We start from the raw sequence: 15695 nt of genomic DNA, 5'->3' as shown, positions 1-15695 counted from the left end.
AACAAAAGAGAGTGGAGGCTCCCAATGGTAAAGTCAGGGAGGGTGAGGGGATTTTGTTTGATAAGTATAAAAATCTCAATTTCACAAACTGAAAATAATTCTAGATATGGGTGGTGGTGAGGTTTTCACAATAATTGGAATGAATTTTATGCCATTGAATTATACTTTAAAAAGGCAGGATTCTAACTTCTATACTATATTTATTTTATCACAGTATGGTATCTAAGTCAGAAAAGGGGCTGTGGATGAGGGAAAGGGCAAGTCAGGAAGCAGAGAGCATGAGGATTTTGCTGGAAGGTTTGAGGATCAGCACTGTGGAATGCTGGGGATGAAGAGGACAGAGCTGCTGGTCTCATGAGCTTTGGGCTCATCTCTGGCTTTCTTGAAAGCCCAGGAACCAGAGATTGATGAAAACCGAAGAAATCAAACATGCATGAACACAAGTCACTGAGAAAATGGGCTGCTGACTGAGAAGGGTAAATCTTAGTTTATCAGAAACAACTTTGTTGTAGAATATTTGTGCACTGTGTTAAGATGTATTGCCATGATTGATGTGGTGATAGGCCGAGTGGCCAATAACTAGGCAGGAGAGATGGGTTGGACTTCTGAGCAGACAGAGGGCACTGGTAAGAAGAAAGTGGAGTCATCATCTAGATGGAGAGAAAACAAGATGAACTGGACAGAGTAAAGACAACTGAGCTACATAAAATAATGTAGATGAAAAGATATGACTTATTTAAGTTATAAGATCTAGTTAGGAACAAGCCTAAGCTAAGACCATGCTTTAATAATTAATAATAAGTCTTCATGGTTTTTTTTTGTGAGCTGGTTCCCTGCACCCCCTCTAAATCCATGTACACAACTTAACATATTTGAAAAGCAGTTTCAACAAAGGCCCCCTCCGTATGGTTCAAAGTACAAGTTAGATCAATGAGCTCAGAGTCTAAGGAAAACAACTCTCATCTTCATCCAGGAAAAATTCATTTCCCATATGAAGTTTTGAAAACAAAAATGGAAGTGGATGTTCTAGACTGTGGTGAGTTTCCCACTCCTGGGCATACTGGGGGTGTTCTTAGCACTTATGGGAAGTATGCAGAGGTTATCTCCAGGCAAGAAGTCAGGTGGGCCAAGTGGCTTCTAGGTGTATTATACTCTTATGAATACTGAATAGTGCTAGTTCACCTCAAGAATGCTTTAAAGGTTAGGAGATCTTCAAATGAAGAAGCTGCCAGCCTCCCCTGAGATGATCCAAAGAGGCAAAGCCACCAGGACTGGAAGCCAACACTGAAAAAAGAAAATTATATGATTCTTTTCCAAACCAAATTTGGGATCCATGACTCTTTCTTCCCCTGGGCCTCATCTTGGAATATAGCAGCGATGTTATATCTGAGGATGTTTCTACCTTGAAGACTCTGCAGGTGTGATAGTTGAATAACTCAACTGTACCATAGTGTGAAGGAAATGAGAATCACAGCTGTGTCTGCTAAAATATACTGATGAAAATTTCAACTACTGCTACGTCAGGCACCACCTTTTTCCTTCTGATAGAAAACTGGGAGATAATCCTGCACTTGTTTTTAGATAAGTTATGGTCAATTTGTAATGGAGAGTCAGAGAGTGCCTTTGTGTTAATCAAGTGGCTCTGTGTTGTCAGATGAGCTTTCACATACAATCATAAGCCTCTCTCCCCACTTTTTAAACAAAAGCCTACTAAATGACAACCCCTTGTTCTTTCTTATTGATTTCTACTCAACAGTAGTCATCACTATTATGCACGTATTGAGTGGTTTTCTAGACTAATCAGCTTCATAATTGTGAATCTGTCTTTCAGGATGTGGTAATCAGGCATTGCAAAGAGTCAACTGGAAATATGTGGTGTGATTCTTTCTTAATGAGCCTTATTTTCCTAAGTCACATGGGAAAATCAATTGAATTATTTCACAGTCACAGCACACACATCAAGAAGGGCCCTTGATTCATGAGACTTTTTCTTTTTATCATTTCTCCTCCAGCCAGACAGCTTTGCCCATGGTCTCTGATACCCACAGAGCTCATTTCTACATCATTGCCTCTGAGTCATGTCAGTCTTCTGCTTCTTAATGAGGTTTTTCTTTAATATTTCACCAGATTACCACATTGTCTCTCTGTGGGATCCCAGTATAATTTATTTTCTATATTCCTTACACTTGAAAGATAATCCTAATATGGTGTGCTTTTCTTTCTTTATATTTTAGTCCTAATGAACAGTTTTGCTGATAAAGATAATAATAAGTGAATGCTAAGGGGAATTGGCTTGCTCAAACACATCTACAGAACTTTGGGACTTTTGAAGGCTGGATAAGTCTCCACTCTGAATACCACTGTATTTTCTTTACTATTGCTAATCTTTGGTGACTTTTTCTTTTTAAAACAATGTTTTTATTTACTCCCTAGTAATTTCACCTAAAATATATTTTGGTCATATTTTTCTGCTCTCCCAACTCTTCGCAAGTCCTCTCCCTCCATCCTAACACCCAGCTTCCTGTTATTCTCTCTTTAAAACAAAAAACATTGAGCCCAATTTGTGTTGACTGATGACTCTTGAGAATGGATTATGTCTTGAAGCATGACTGATATACCATGTGTTAAAGATGCTATTATCTGTCATTCTTCATTTGTATTAGAAACCAAGATATTGTATCTTCCATTTTAAATAGGGTTTCATATTAGAGGAAGAAATAGTTGTATTTTACTTTCATGATTTGGAATGAATGTGACATATTTGTGAAGGTCCTGTGGATTATTTCTCTTTCTTCATGCTTCTCTCTCAGGCCTTGGGAATCCAGAAGCCCATTTTTTAGTTTGATCAAACAGGACGTCTCCAGATGAAATCATTGAAAAGAACTTGGAAACTCCACTTTATCCCAGCACACTGTTTCTCTGTTTCCTAAGAGGTGTCCTGCTACCCAGGTTCCTGTGCTGGAAACTAGTGGGCCAATCCCTTCTGCTGCTTCCCTTGCTTTTTGGTCAGCTCCCCACCCACATGGGTTGCCCCACTTTGGACCTTGATTAAAATGCCATAACCCATGGCTTAAGTCCTGGCCTCTTATTCATCAGAACTGAGGAAATTAGTAACCAGAAGAAGAGATTTTTGTCAGTGGGGAACTGGTAATGAGCATGACTGGGTCAATACATTTCTCCTTCCTTCCATTTTCAGAAAGCATACATTAGATTCAGTTATTCTTTGGACTGTTCATGTGGCCTGTGTGCAGGCAAACATGCCATTGGGGGCGGGGGAATCTCTATGTCCCTGTGTGATTCAATAAAGACAAAAAATTTAATTACCTCACCTTTTCTCTTTCATTTCCTTTCCCATCATTTTCATGGTCTTGGGATTGTAACTTCTTAAACCATGTCTCAGAATTTGGCTCCTAGAGGACACTGATTGAGACATTCTAGGCTCTAGGAAAATTCTTCTGAGCTAAGTAATTTCTCTTCTTAGGGGTTTGCTTGGAAAACAAGGTAAGTGATGTTACACTCAGGGCAGTATTTATATGTGCAGTAGTTAATACATTGTGAAAGACAGCGACAGAAAAGGTAGAAAAGGAGATTTTGTTTTTGTTTTTGTTTTTTGGAGAGCAATGCTAAATTTCACCCACTTCACAATTTCTGTTTTAGTCAAGTGCAAGCCCAGTGTTAATCAGAAGTTCCATCCTGCCATTGTTTCCAGCTTCATGTTAGATATGGCTTCTTTCTGGACGTGGGAACCACTCTTAGTTCACACATTCCAGATTCTGTTTCTGTTCTTGGCAGCAAAGATGCTACCGGAAAAGTTCTCCAATGTTTATGATTTGCTCCTTGTATTGATTTAAATTGTAAACAAACTCTATTATCTACGCTTTTTGAACTCTAGAGAAATGATTATAATTCAGTCAATTGTTACTGAATTGCACTGTCTCATATCTGACACTATCAACTATATTTGTTCCATTGACTCAACCAATCGAGTCAGATATCCCAGCTTACATAAATGGTGTGCTGACTCATAAAACTATGCTGAGAATGCAAAGGCTCAACATATGAGAAATACCCCATACTGCTATTAATCAGCCAAGATCTATTAACTACAAAACAAAACAAAAACACCAGGAAGAAACAACACATGGAAATACTCCTACACAATTTTGTCTCATTAGCTACAAAACACATTTTGGGGATGTTGTGTGTATGTGTGTGTGTGTGTGTGTGTGTGTGTGTGTGTGTGTATGCACTCATTAATATCTTGTTGTTGTTATTATTTCAAACATTTTATATACAAGGGAAACTACAATCTAAATGTAGAAATTTGTCAGCTTTCATTTACTATTCATGGGAGTGAGGATATGGCTTTCTATAAATGCGAAAGCATTTACCATGTTTAAAAGTTTATACTTTCTTTCCCCTCTCTTCGTTTGCTCCATAGCTGAATTTTCTCATTGACATGGGAGTTAGGTTTCCAGAAAAAATTCTGAAGCTCAGTGGTCAGTAAGAATCATAATCACAAATCAGTCAATTAAAATTCAGGTCTAGAACCCAAGTCCTGCTTCATCTGATTGCAAAGCCGGTGTTTTCCTGTTGCTTAATTCTGTTTCCCTTTAATATAAATGAAGTCCCAGTGACCTGAGCATGAAATAGTCTTCCAGTTTCTAATGGGACATGGAGTATGGTTCAAATTTTAAAATTGGTCTGATAGAAGACATTGAATTCAGTAGATAAGTAGAGGTCTGCAAGGCATCTAAGAATCCTTAATCATTAAAACAGAGACAAATGAACATTTTGTGATAATATGATGTTTCTAAAATATAAAATGCTCTTGGCTTTATAAATGGAAAATTCAGCTCAGAGATGAGGCAAATACAATGTGCATGACTGTATGGTCACATATGATCTTTTTAAATAGTTGATCCAGCTGGCTTATTTCTTACCTCAGCGTTAGCAGTGATTTTGGGACTGTGTCATGGGCCTTGTCAGGCTGCCTCCTTTTGAATGCCGGTATTGTTCCTACTGACTTCATTCCCCATGCTGACTGATGGGGATAATAACTTAATATATTCTGTAATTTTTAATTTGATGACCTCAAAATGCATTAACATAGTAGGGCTTGAGCTCAACTGAAGCAGGGCTGGATTTCTTTCCCCCTTTTATTTGAATTTATGAATAAAGTTGATATTTTAAAAAGTAACTCCAGAAATAAGAACTCAATTTCTTGTCACTTAGTAAGTATAGCTAACACTGTACTTTTGTTTTTATTGTTTTCTTTTTGTACACCTGAGAAATTCTATAGGTCATGTGAAGTAGAATATTTTATGGGCTCAATAAAAGAATCCAAAAGCAGGAGAAAAAGTTGTGAATTCTTTGACAGCAAAAGCTTCACACAATACATTTAAAAGGAGTAAGTATATAAAGCTCTCTACTTAGAAGAAATACAAAAGATAAAGCAAAATAAAGTGGAATAAAAACACAGAGGAGAAACATGCCCATCTTGACACTGCTTCTCAGCAACAAAAGAATTTATTAGATGTGTTCTATGTTAGGCAGAATAAAACCCCAGCATTTATTATGATGGTCCAGAGGGGCTGATAGACTGTGGACTTCCATTACTAGAAGCATTGGGGATGAGAACCCACTCCTGTCTGTCTTTTTAAAGATGATGTTGGGTGGTACTTCACATTTACAGGAGGATTACAAGGCTTTTTGACATAACTAATAAACTACGTTTAAAGGAACCATGATGTTTAGCTTGTTAAGAGAAAGCTCCATAGCACAACATAATAGCCAGCTACAAATATTTCAGAATGTTTTGTGCAAAAGAGAGGTTACACTTATTTTAGGTGGTTCAAAGATAACAGGCAAGAAAAATGAGCAACACAGAGAGAGGCTGGAGATTGACCTGGCTTAGTGCTGACTGAATCCTTCCACTGAAACTGTAAATATGACTTGGATGGATACTTTCAAAGTATAGTTTCTGAGTTCAAAGTTAGTAGGATATATAAAGACCTTTTGAATCCTTAGTAAATCAATAGAATTTGTGATGCTTTTGATTGGAAGTTCTATGCTTTCTACATACTGATTCCAATTATTTTGCCCTGTCTTTCCCCAAACACAATGCACTCTCCACCTAAAAAATACATTGATAATTTTAATGGTACACGCTTTCTTAAAAATCTTGGTTTTTCATGAACTAGATTGTGGATGGGCAAAAAATCTATAAATCAAGGTTTTCTTGAGGAAAAAGATAATGTCTTCCTTAGCTCTAAGTCACATAGTGAACTAACAATTGAGTCTGGGATGTTTCCATGAGGTGGTGATACTTAAGGACTTTAAGAAGTTGCAGCATAAGCCTCTGAAGGCTGTCCAGTGTGCAGTTGGTTCACATTAAAGGGATATGGTAAAAATGCAAGCTGTACTTTAGGTGAAAATACATAAAATGGGTTTCAGAGGTTTGCATTGGTTCTCAGGTGAAGGAATTTGCCTGACCCTAGGAGCATTTGCTGATGTCTGGACATTTACACAGTGATAGTTCAGGTGTGGTGGGCAGAGGGGCACCACATACGATTGGCATCTCATAGGTAAAGGCCCAAGTCACTTAATCATTCTACACGTACAACCTCTTATCACAAAGATATATCCAGCCCCAGATGCCAACATTGTGATCAGTGAAAGATTCATGGGACACATCCTACGTATTTAAGCTAGACCTTGAACTTCCTTAAACCGTGATGTCTTATTTTCCTAAGATTTTTTCCATTTTTTTTAATGATAACTTTCCATTTTCTAGCATGTCTCCCTTGACAGCAGATACTCAAAAGTGTGAGGAACTGACTAATCACTACCACATTCCCCAAATAGTAAATGTTGGGTAATTATTGTCTCCAGTTTTATGACAACTTTGTGTGAAATGATCAATATCTGCATTATTATGACCACATGGATGCTAACCACTGCTGCAGCAGATAAAACACTATGATAATTTTGCTTACACATTTTTTTTTGTTTTTTCGAGACAGGGTTTCTCTGTATTATTTTGGAGGCTGCCTGGAACTCACTCTGTAGACCAGGCTGGCCTCGAATTCACAGAGATCTGCCTGCCTCTGCCTCCCAAGTGCTGGGATTAAAGGCATGTGCCACCAATGCCCAGCTTGCTTACACATTTTTGAGCAAGTAATTAATTGACACTCTAGAAGTCATTTATTCCCCATTAAAGACTCATCTTAAACTTTCTTGATGATGAGCCCTTTGTCATCAGGCAGAGTTTCTTTCAGGATCCTTGTGCATTGTCTCTCACTTTGTTAATTGTACGATACCATGATGACATGCGCATCCCCGGAACCAGAATATGAGATCTTAAGGTTAACCTCAATACCTGTGTCTTTTAGCCTTCGGTGTCTCGCATCAGTACTGAGCACGTAGTTCATAATGAGTATCAGTCAACTACTGAATGGAATAAGAGCTTTCCTTTTAAAGTAGCCTCTAGTATTTTGTAAATAGCTTTGTGACTATTTCACTGATTTCTCAGTCTCTTCTTACAAGTCATAAAGTCCTGTGACAACCCCAGTAGTTAAAATGGGCACAGCAAACCTCATGGGGTCTGTGGTACTTAAAAATCATCTCCTGTTTCTTCATTTCTGCCAGTCCTGTGAGGGGAAAGTTACTATCATCTGTTATAAGGATAGATTTGAGAGGAACTACCTTGGCTCAATTATTAGAATTTGTTCAGGTCAAAAATGCCATTTTTTTCCAGAGAGGTTCATGGCTACCAATTATTAGCTGGAGAGGGGTTGGATGTTATTAGGAGGTAGAATATATGCTGTTCAGAACTCTTTTCTATCTGAAAATGCCTCCTCTCTTGGCCTGGACTCTACCTCTGAGCTGGTGGCTCTTTATGTCAACTGATGACAGGATGTGGAGTGGATATGATCATAGGCTTAGTTTGATGGAATATTTGAATAATTGTGCAGTTTCAGTGGAATCTGTGTTCCCTCCATTAGATAGAAGTGGAGAGTAATGGGTTAAATTATAAGTAATACTAGGCATAAAGGCAGTTAGATTAAAAAAATATGTAGTACTCTAAGCTATATTTCTGATAAAACTTAACCTTTACAATAATCTTGAGAAGTAAATGTTTGCACTTTTAGCATGTAGATTTTGCATTTCTATTAGATTTAGACCTCCCTCCTTATCTCGCTCCCTTACTCCCTCCCTCCTTCCCCTTCTTTCTTTCCTTTCCTTATACAAGTTCCATGTATGTACATATATGTGTGTGTGTGCATATATGTGTGAACTTAGAGGCCAGGAGTTGATGTTGGGCATCTTCCTCGGTTGCAGTCCACCTTATTTTTCGAGACGAGGTTTCCCACTGAACCTAGAGCTCACCAACTGACTGCATTGGCTGGGCAGCAAGCGCCATAGATACCTGTCTCTTACCCCTTCCCTAGAACCAGAGTTTACAACTATACTGACTTTTTAAGTGGGTGCCAGGGGACCCAAACACAGGTCCTCATGCTTGTGTGGCTGCCTGCTTACTGACTGAATCATCTCCCCAGTCTGTCTCTTCATTACTTTTCACTAACCTCCCTCCTTCCCTCTTTCATTTCTTTTTCAATTTTAGCTATTAGAGTACATGAACTATAGAGTTAAGGCTTCCTGATTTTGTTCCAGGGGGAAAACCAACTCATGAATTGGACTTTAGAAATGAGTTAACTGTGTTTTATTGTTTCCCAGCAGAATTTGCTGCTGGAATTTTTGGATTTGAAAATAGACTGTTCATTTACTGTTTCTTTATGTATTATGTTTTGTGTTAGATACTGAGATTGCTAAGATGAGTGGTCTAGAAATTCTGTGCTTGAGGATCCCACAGTAATTGTTTGCTTCTGATTATTTTAAGTAGGAAGAGAGAAGCAAGTGATAGAGGAAAATGTGTAAATAATGGAAATTTGGTGGCCACATTGTGACTTTTTAAAAGAAGGATTCACTCCTGCAACAAACAAAATGTGCTTGTAGAAACATTAAAAAATGAAGATAGAAATTAAAGAAAAGTTTTCCCAACTAGTTGGATCAATTTTCTGTTTATCTACCTTTTGATTATTTGGATAAATGAAGAAATGTCACACACACACACACACACACACACACACACACACACACACACAAATCAACCACATTAATTCCTAATTCCATAGTCTGTTTACTTCTCTGGAAATACACTAAAATGTACTGTTAATGTTTTAACACCATTTTTGTGATTGAGTAGCAGTTTATTGCATATAAGTAGGTCAAATATGTTTAATTAATCCTGTTGCTAGATAATAAGGTAAGTGTGTGCTGTGGGTGTGTATGTGGACATGTGTGTGTGTACAACCTCATAAAAGGCAGATGATGATGTTGGGAATCTGACTCTATCAACATCCTTTTCCCTGACTGAACTTGGAATAGGGCTGGCAGCCTAGGTTTTTATAGAGTTCCACTGATCTGCACTCAGTTTCTTGTGACTACATAGCAAGTACTCTTGCCCACTGAATGATCTCCTACCTCCTATTTAAGAAACTTAATATTTTATAACAAGTCACACAGAGACCTTTGTAGGTCACTTATTCTGTGTAGTCCTGCATTATTTCCATAGAATTTACTAGTCTGTAAGTACTGGGCATGAAGAAGAATTGGATGTTTCTTTTGTTTTTAAACTATCATCCAGAAAACCGGGGTAATTTGCCTATCACCAGCAATTTGAGTTTACATTTCTGTTACGCTTCTCCAGCATTTGGCACTTTCTCTTTCTTTAAGACAGTGTTTTCCAATTTGAAAACTGGCAAAGCTGATATTATAAAGACTGTCTTTTTGGAAAGTCTTGCCATTATAATTTGCTAGTCATTGTTTCCTGGCAGATTGCTATCATTTTGTGTCGGGTTTAATTGGTCAGCTCCTTATCTGCCTTGTAGCTCCAGAGCTTGTTGAGGGTCAAGTGTATCCTATCCACCTGCGTGTTTCCAAAGGCTCATGATTGTTTGTTGAATTAAATGGAACCAGAGTACCTGTTGCCTAGCAACTCTTGGCCAGATGTATAATTTTCAGCCACCAATAGGAATGCCTGCTATTTCTGTCAGCTGCATAACAATGAGGCAATTTACTGAGCAATGATTATTTGCCAGGACGTGTGTAGTGATCTGTATCCTTAACACATACTTCACATACTAAACACTGTCAGCAAGGCCTTAAAGTAAGGAGCAGCCAATTTCCAAGCGGTCTTTCTTTTCCTCTTCTTGCCTCTTCTACCCTTTTCTATTTTCTCCCCTTTTCATCATAGATGTTTTTAACATGTCTGAACTAGAAAGACTGGCATAGTAAACCTTGACCCATATAACAACATTCAGCTTCAAGAACTATTAACATGTGATGAGGAAAGAAAGGCAAAGATGAAATAAAACTCATCCCCATAATTTAAAGGTCAGTGGTATAGCACTTGCCGGCCAATCCAAAGAACATGGGTTTGGTTGTCAATATCACAAAATAATAATGATTATGATAATAGTAAAGTGTATTTTAAGTACCTTCTTTAACTAATATATTTATGATATACTAATAATATAAAGCACAATGTCGTTACTGTATTTTGAAGTGTTTGCATCAGTTCTCTAGTAGGATCTAGTCAGTGCTAATTTCCTTGGTGCTCGCATATATGACTTCTCATACTTGAATCAGGATTGACACAAGTACAACGTACTGTTTTCTCAGCCATTCCAATAACACATTTCCTTTCCCCAGGAGAATATAAGGTCCCTATTAAAGATTATTAAGTTGAGGAACCTTAAATAATCATCATTGGGGTATGTGTTGATACCAGAGGACTTGTCAAGTATACATGAAACCTGGGTTTAATACCAACAATAAAAACAATTACCCATGGACTGGATATCTATTTGGAAGCTTCACCAGTAGAAGTACATTAGGAAGTTAACCTCAGAGAAACAGCAGAGCATGTGGCTGTGGGGAGTGAAATAGTTCCTGTGCCACGGATGCTCAAAACTTATTCTCCCTGCATCTTCATCCATGTATTTACCTGGTGGCAGGGCTCCCCTCCCTCTACTCTCGGTTTTTGTGATGAGCCTCCACTGTGGGCTATAGCCAAGTCTCCTCCCTAAAGATGTGGAAGTGGTATTGATTTGAAAATTCTATCTTTACACTGAGGTGAATGCATTAAGACCTGCTGCTCCCTGGTCCCCCTCCTGACTGGGAGAGGATAGCATGCAATGGAAGTCATGGGTTTGCTGTTTTGCATAGTGGGTAATGACTTTTAGAGGATATTTTATATTAAGTAAAGTTTCAAATTTATTTTCTGGTTCTGTTTTTGATTTGAAGGTCTTGCAGTTCTCCACTGTGTGGTGGCAGATGGGAACACTACCAGAACACCTGAAACCAATAGCTCTCTCTGTGGAGTTTCTGGGGAAAACTGCACAGGTAATGCTTATGCTTCATAGCTAATCCAGGAAAGCCACATCCACTAGGCTTTATCATTTTCTAAAAATAATAGTCATTATACTCGGTGGTTCTTTGTGCTTATAGTAGTATACTAGGTACTGTCTTAAGGAATTTGTACGAAGTAATGTATTCATTACTTGTAAGAGTTTTCTAAGTGAGATAAAAATTTAAAAACAATGTAGTATATTTTATTCATTTAAATAATACTATAAGAAGGATATAATATAGTTTTAAACAAAAAGGATGGGGCAATTTCAGGTTACAAAACTCCCCTAAGGTTACTGCACTGAAGGTCACAAGTCTGCAAATTGCAACTCTGTGATTTGAACTCCAGTCTCCCTGATTTTAGTGCCTCCATGCTTAGCAACCATATACTGAGGGTCTTAGTTACTTTTCTGGTTGCTCTGATAAAATTCTTGATAAAATCATCTCCAGGAAGGAAGGACTTATTTTGGCTCACAGTTTGAGGATCCAGTGTAACATGGCTATGTCTGTGGTCCTGGGAGCCCAAGGCAGTTGGTCACGTCATAGGCACAATAAGGAAGCATTGAGGGATGAACAGTGGAGCCCTCTAGTTTTCTCCTTTATATTTGCGCAGGCAGGCACAGTAGCATTTTCAGGATGTGTCTTCCCACTTTGAGTAAATCTCTGTGAAAGCATCCCCACACACATGCCCAGAAGTGTGTCTCCTAGGTGATTCTGAGGAAAGTTGACCATATGTCATACGTCAGTTAGGTATGTTAAGGCTGAAATGATCAAGCCCACTGTCTCTTTATTGATGCACTGTCTTGGTGCATCCATCGTAAAAGGGAGATATGGAGTCCTAATATTACAGTTGTTTCTGTCTGTGTGGTAGTTCTCTGGGTGGCTTTGGACCAATCTAAATTTCTTTTCTTGATTACAGTTCTTAGCAATGACTGTAGAAGGCTCTAGGAGTCAACATTAGGAAGTACTGGCCAGAGACACTTGGAGTCTTTTCCTGCCCTTCTTAGAATGTAATATTTGAGCCTATTGCATCTTGCTCATCAAGGGTATAGACTCAGGCATGCTTCTCATCACTCCTCAACTGCAGTGCTGTATGGCACATATATAGGTTAGAGTTCGTTCTTCATATACAGTTTTCCTGAACCCCAAACAATGCATTTTCCACTAATCTCAGCCATTTGTGATCTTCTGCTGCCTTTCTGTGGGTAGCAAAGATGTTTTGCTAATTTGCATTGTGTGTCCTGTCTGCTGGACATAGTATATGGTAAGTATCATTTCTCCTTTTAGTTATGCCAATATTTGCTTTATATTTTTATGTGTTCTTGTGTTGGGTGCATGTATATTTATAGTTGGGAACTGGAAACCTTATCAAATAATAATACTTATCTTTGATACTTGGTGTTTGCTGGCAGATTTGGAGCTAAAGCTTCTTAGGTCTAATCTATGCATAACCACCACTGATGTCCTTTGCCCAACATTGATGTGGGTGCCTGCATCCCCTCACTTTCAGGACATGCATTTCCTAAATCTAAGCTGTCTCCCATAGACAAATGAATACATAGTTAAATCTTGTCATTCTATCTCTCAGGATTAAGGAGTTCATCTCACTTATGCCTTATGTAATTACTGATAGGGAAAACCATACATTTTATTTTAGTTATTATTTTTCAGTCTATGGCTCTTTTGTTCTTTTTTTTCTTGTCTTGCTGTCTGCCTTTATGCTTTGTTGATTATCTTTTCACTAGTATATTCTGATTCTCCCTCTCCATGACTATTTTATCTGCAATTGGCAGTAAGCTTACATGAGAATAATTAGATAATTTAACAAATTAATAGAATAATAATGTAAATAAAATAATAATTTAACTAATTATTTAAAGTTGGTAACAACTAAGCTTCAATCACATATAAATCTCTTTTATTTACTACATATTTTTTTGTTTTTTTTACGAGACAGGTTTTCTCTGTATTGTTTTGGAGGCTATCAGTCCAGCCCGGCTCGAACTCACAGAGATCTGCCTGCCTCTGCCTCCCGAGTGCTGGGATTAAAGGCGTGCACCACCACCTCCCGGCTTATTTACTACATTTTTATGCACATGAGGATATCTAACGTTGAGGTCAACATCAACAATGATATCTATTATCTATTAAACTTATGACATATGCAAAGTACTGTTGTGTTTTATATTCATTAATTGATTTAATAATGAAATTAACTATTATTTCCACTTTCATATGAAGCTGCTGAGGAAACAGAGAGGCTAAGTCATTTGTTTAAGCACACACAGTAAGCAGAGGAGTCTGACATAATACCATCTATAGGATGCAAATTATTAGCTACCTGAAAGTCATATGGGGACATTGAAATGAAGATGCTGTGAGGAGACTACTTAAAAGACAAAGTGCCTGAAAGCAAAGTCCAGGCAGAGTCCAGATGGTTCTTGAAAGAGTAGCTGATATCATGAGCAGACCTTTTATGACTGGCTCTTGCCACTGGCAAGCCACTAAGCTTTCAGAACCTAGGTCTGGAGCCAGTGGCCCAAAGAAATGTGTTACATGATATGGAGACAATTTTTCTGTGTCTAAATAATTTTTTTTATTTTTAATAAGCTCGGTATCTAAGAATTACATTTTCAGTTTGTCATTCCCTGGTGAGTAAGGAATGTACCATTCACTCATACTTCCAGGCATCTAGGATGCAATGAGCCTTCTTTGTGATGCCAGGAATAAACAATAAACAAAAGGGGCAAAGATGAGATCAAGAAAGTAGAGGAGTAGAACTCCTCAGGTTAATGTGTTCATCTTTGTGGGCATCTCTGTGGCTTCTGCATTGCAGATTAGATAACTGAGATGTCATATAGAAAAGCAGAAGAGTTTGAGATGTCACAAGGAAGGAGACACCTTCTAGCCTAGAGTTGAAATGGGTTCAAGCCCAATGGAGGGCATGCTGAGCTGATGTTGCATGTGTTTTGAAGTCAGCCAATGGGATTTGCTGATGAAATTGAGGTAAAATAAGTCAAAGAAGTCCAAATGATGCTGAAATGTTTACTCTAAATAAAGTCCCATTTGCAACTTAAGTTGAAATACCAGTTTAGATATTCAACTGTGTGGTTAGTTGAACAATTCATATTATGTAATGACATTTTAGATGAGACATCAACCCCCGGAACTGTTGCTATGAAAATAGGACCTCATGGACTCACTAATGGAGTGAGTGTGGAGAGAGGAGAACATTCTGGACCCTGAGTGGCTGAGAAGCCTGAGAAGCCAAGGGCAACAAGAAAAAGTCTGCATCGGGGGCCAGGAGGCTGAGCAAAGAAACTCTGATTTTATTCAGAATTTTTTTAGCATGTTTGATTTAAAACCAAAAGAAAACACAAGCTTTCTTCTTGACCAGTGGTCATTTGCTCCAGCCATGAAGAATTTTGAATGTAGGCAAACATGGTACAGTTCAATACTCCTGGTAGTTAGCTTTCTGTTGTAACAGAAACTACCCAAGAAAATCAACTGATTTCAGGAAAAGGTTTATTTTGGCTCAGAGTCTTGGTGGTTCTACTGTATGGACACTTGGCCTTGTTGCTTTGGTGCCTGTGGTGAGATAGCTCTTTATGGTGGGCATGTGTGTCAGAGGCAGTCAATTCCTGGAGAGAAAAAAGTCAACATTCTACAGTTGCCTTTCCAGGTACACCCTGAGTGAGCCAAGCTTTCCCACTACACCTGTCTTTCTAGAGGTCTACAATTGCTAATAGGGTTGTGGGCAGGTGACCAAGTCTTTAACACATGAGATTTTGATCATACTTATCCAAACTATAACAAAAATTGATTGACCATTTTTTCCTTTAGTAGATAAAAGCAGGTCGGCTCTCTGTTGTAGATCTTATTTCAGTAATGGCTAGCCTGATCAACTTGGCCAAAACACAGTCTAACCTGGCTTTAACATAATCCCATGATTCCCACCTCTCCCCAGTATCAACCATGAATCCCAATTTCTCAGGAAGGAGCACCTTCCTCTTCTACTTTTCTATAGGAAATGCCATTTAGCTGTAAGACACATGAAGATTCCCCAAACTCCAAATTTTTCATTGTGAATTCTCCAAGCTCCTGATTCAAGGAGACAGTTGGTAAGATAAGAATGGAAATTTGCTTTAAAAATATAAAACTGTCTTCTTCAGATTTTGGCATAAGAAAATTATAAAATGAAATCTCTACTGGGAAGAGCT

General features: G+C 38.2%; 1 protein-coding gene across 1 annotated transcript in view; it reads left to right on the top strand.

The window, feature by feature from the left end:
• Btc (betacellulin) overlaps positions 1 to 15695 on the top strand; it is a 38553-nt gene that overhangs the window by 12239 nt on the left and 10619 nt on the right. Inside the window, exon 2 of the mRNA XM_005068158.4 lies at positions 11371 to 11469. Coding sequence (XP_005068215.1) covers positions 11371 to 11469 — 99 coding nt within the window. The remainder of the gene's footprint in view (positions 1 to 11370; positions 11470 to 15695) is intronic.

The sequence above is a fragment of the Mesocricetus auratus genome, unplaced genomic scaffold, assembly GCF_017639785.1.
Source record: "Mesocricetus auratus isolate SY011 unplaced genomic scaffold, BCM_Maur_2.0 Super-Scaffold_100006, whole genome shotgun sequence".
In the NCBI taxonomy this organism is placed as follows: domain Eukaryota; kingdom Metazoa; phylum Chordata; class Mammalia; order Rodentia; family Cricetidae; genus Mesocricetus; species Mesocricetus auratus.
This window is presented reverse-complemented; position numbering and strand designations above follow the sequence as displayed.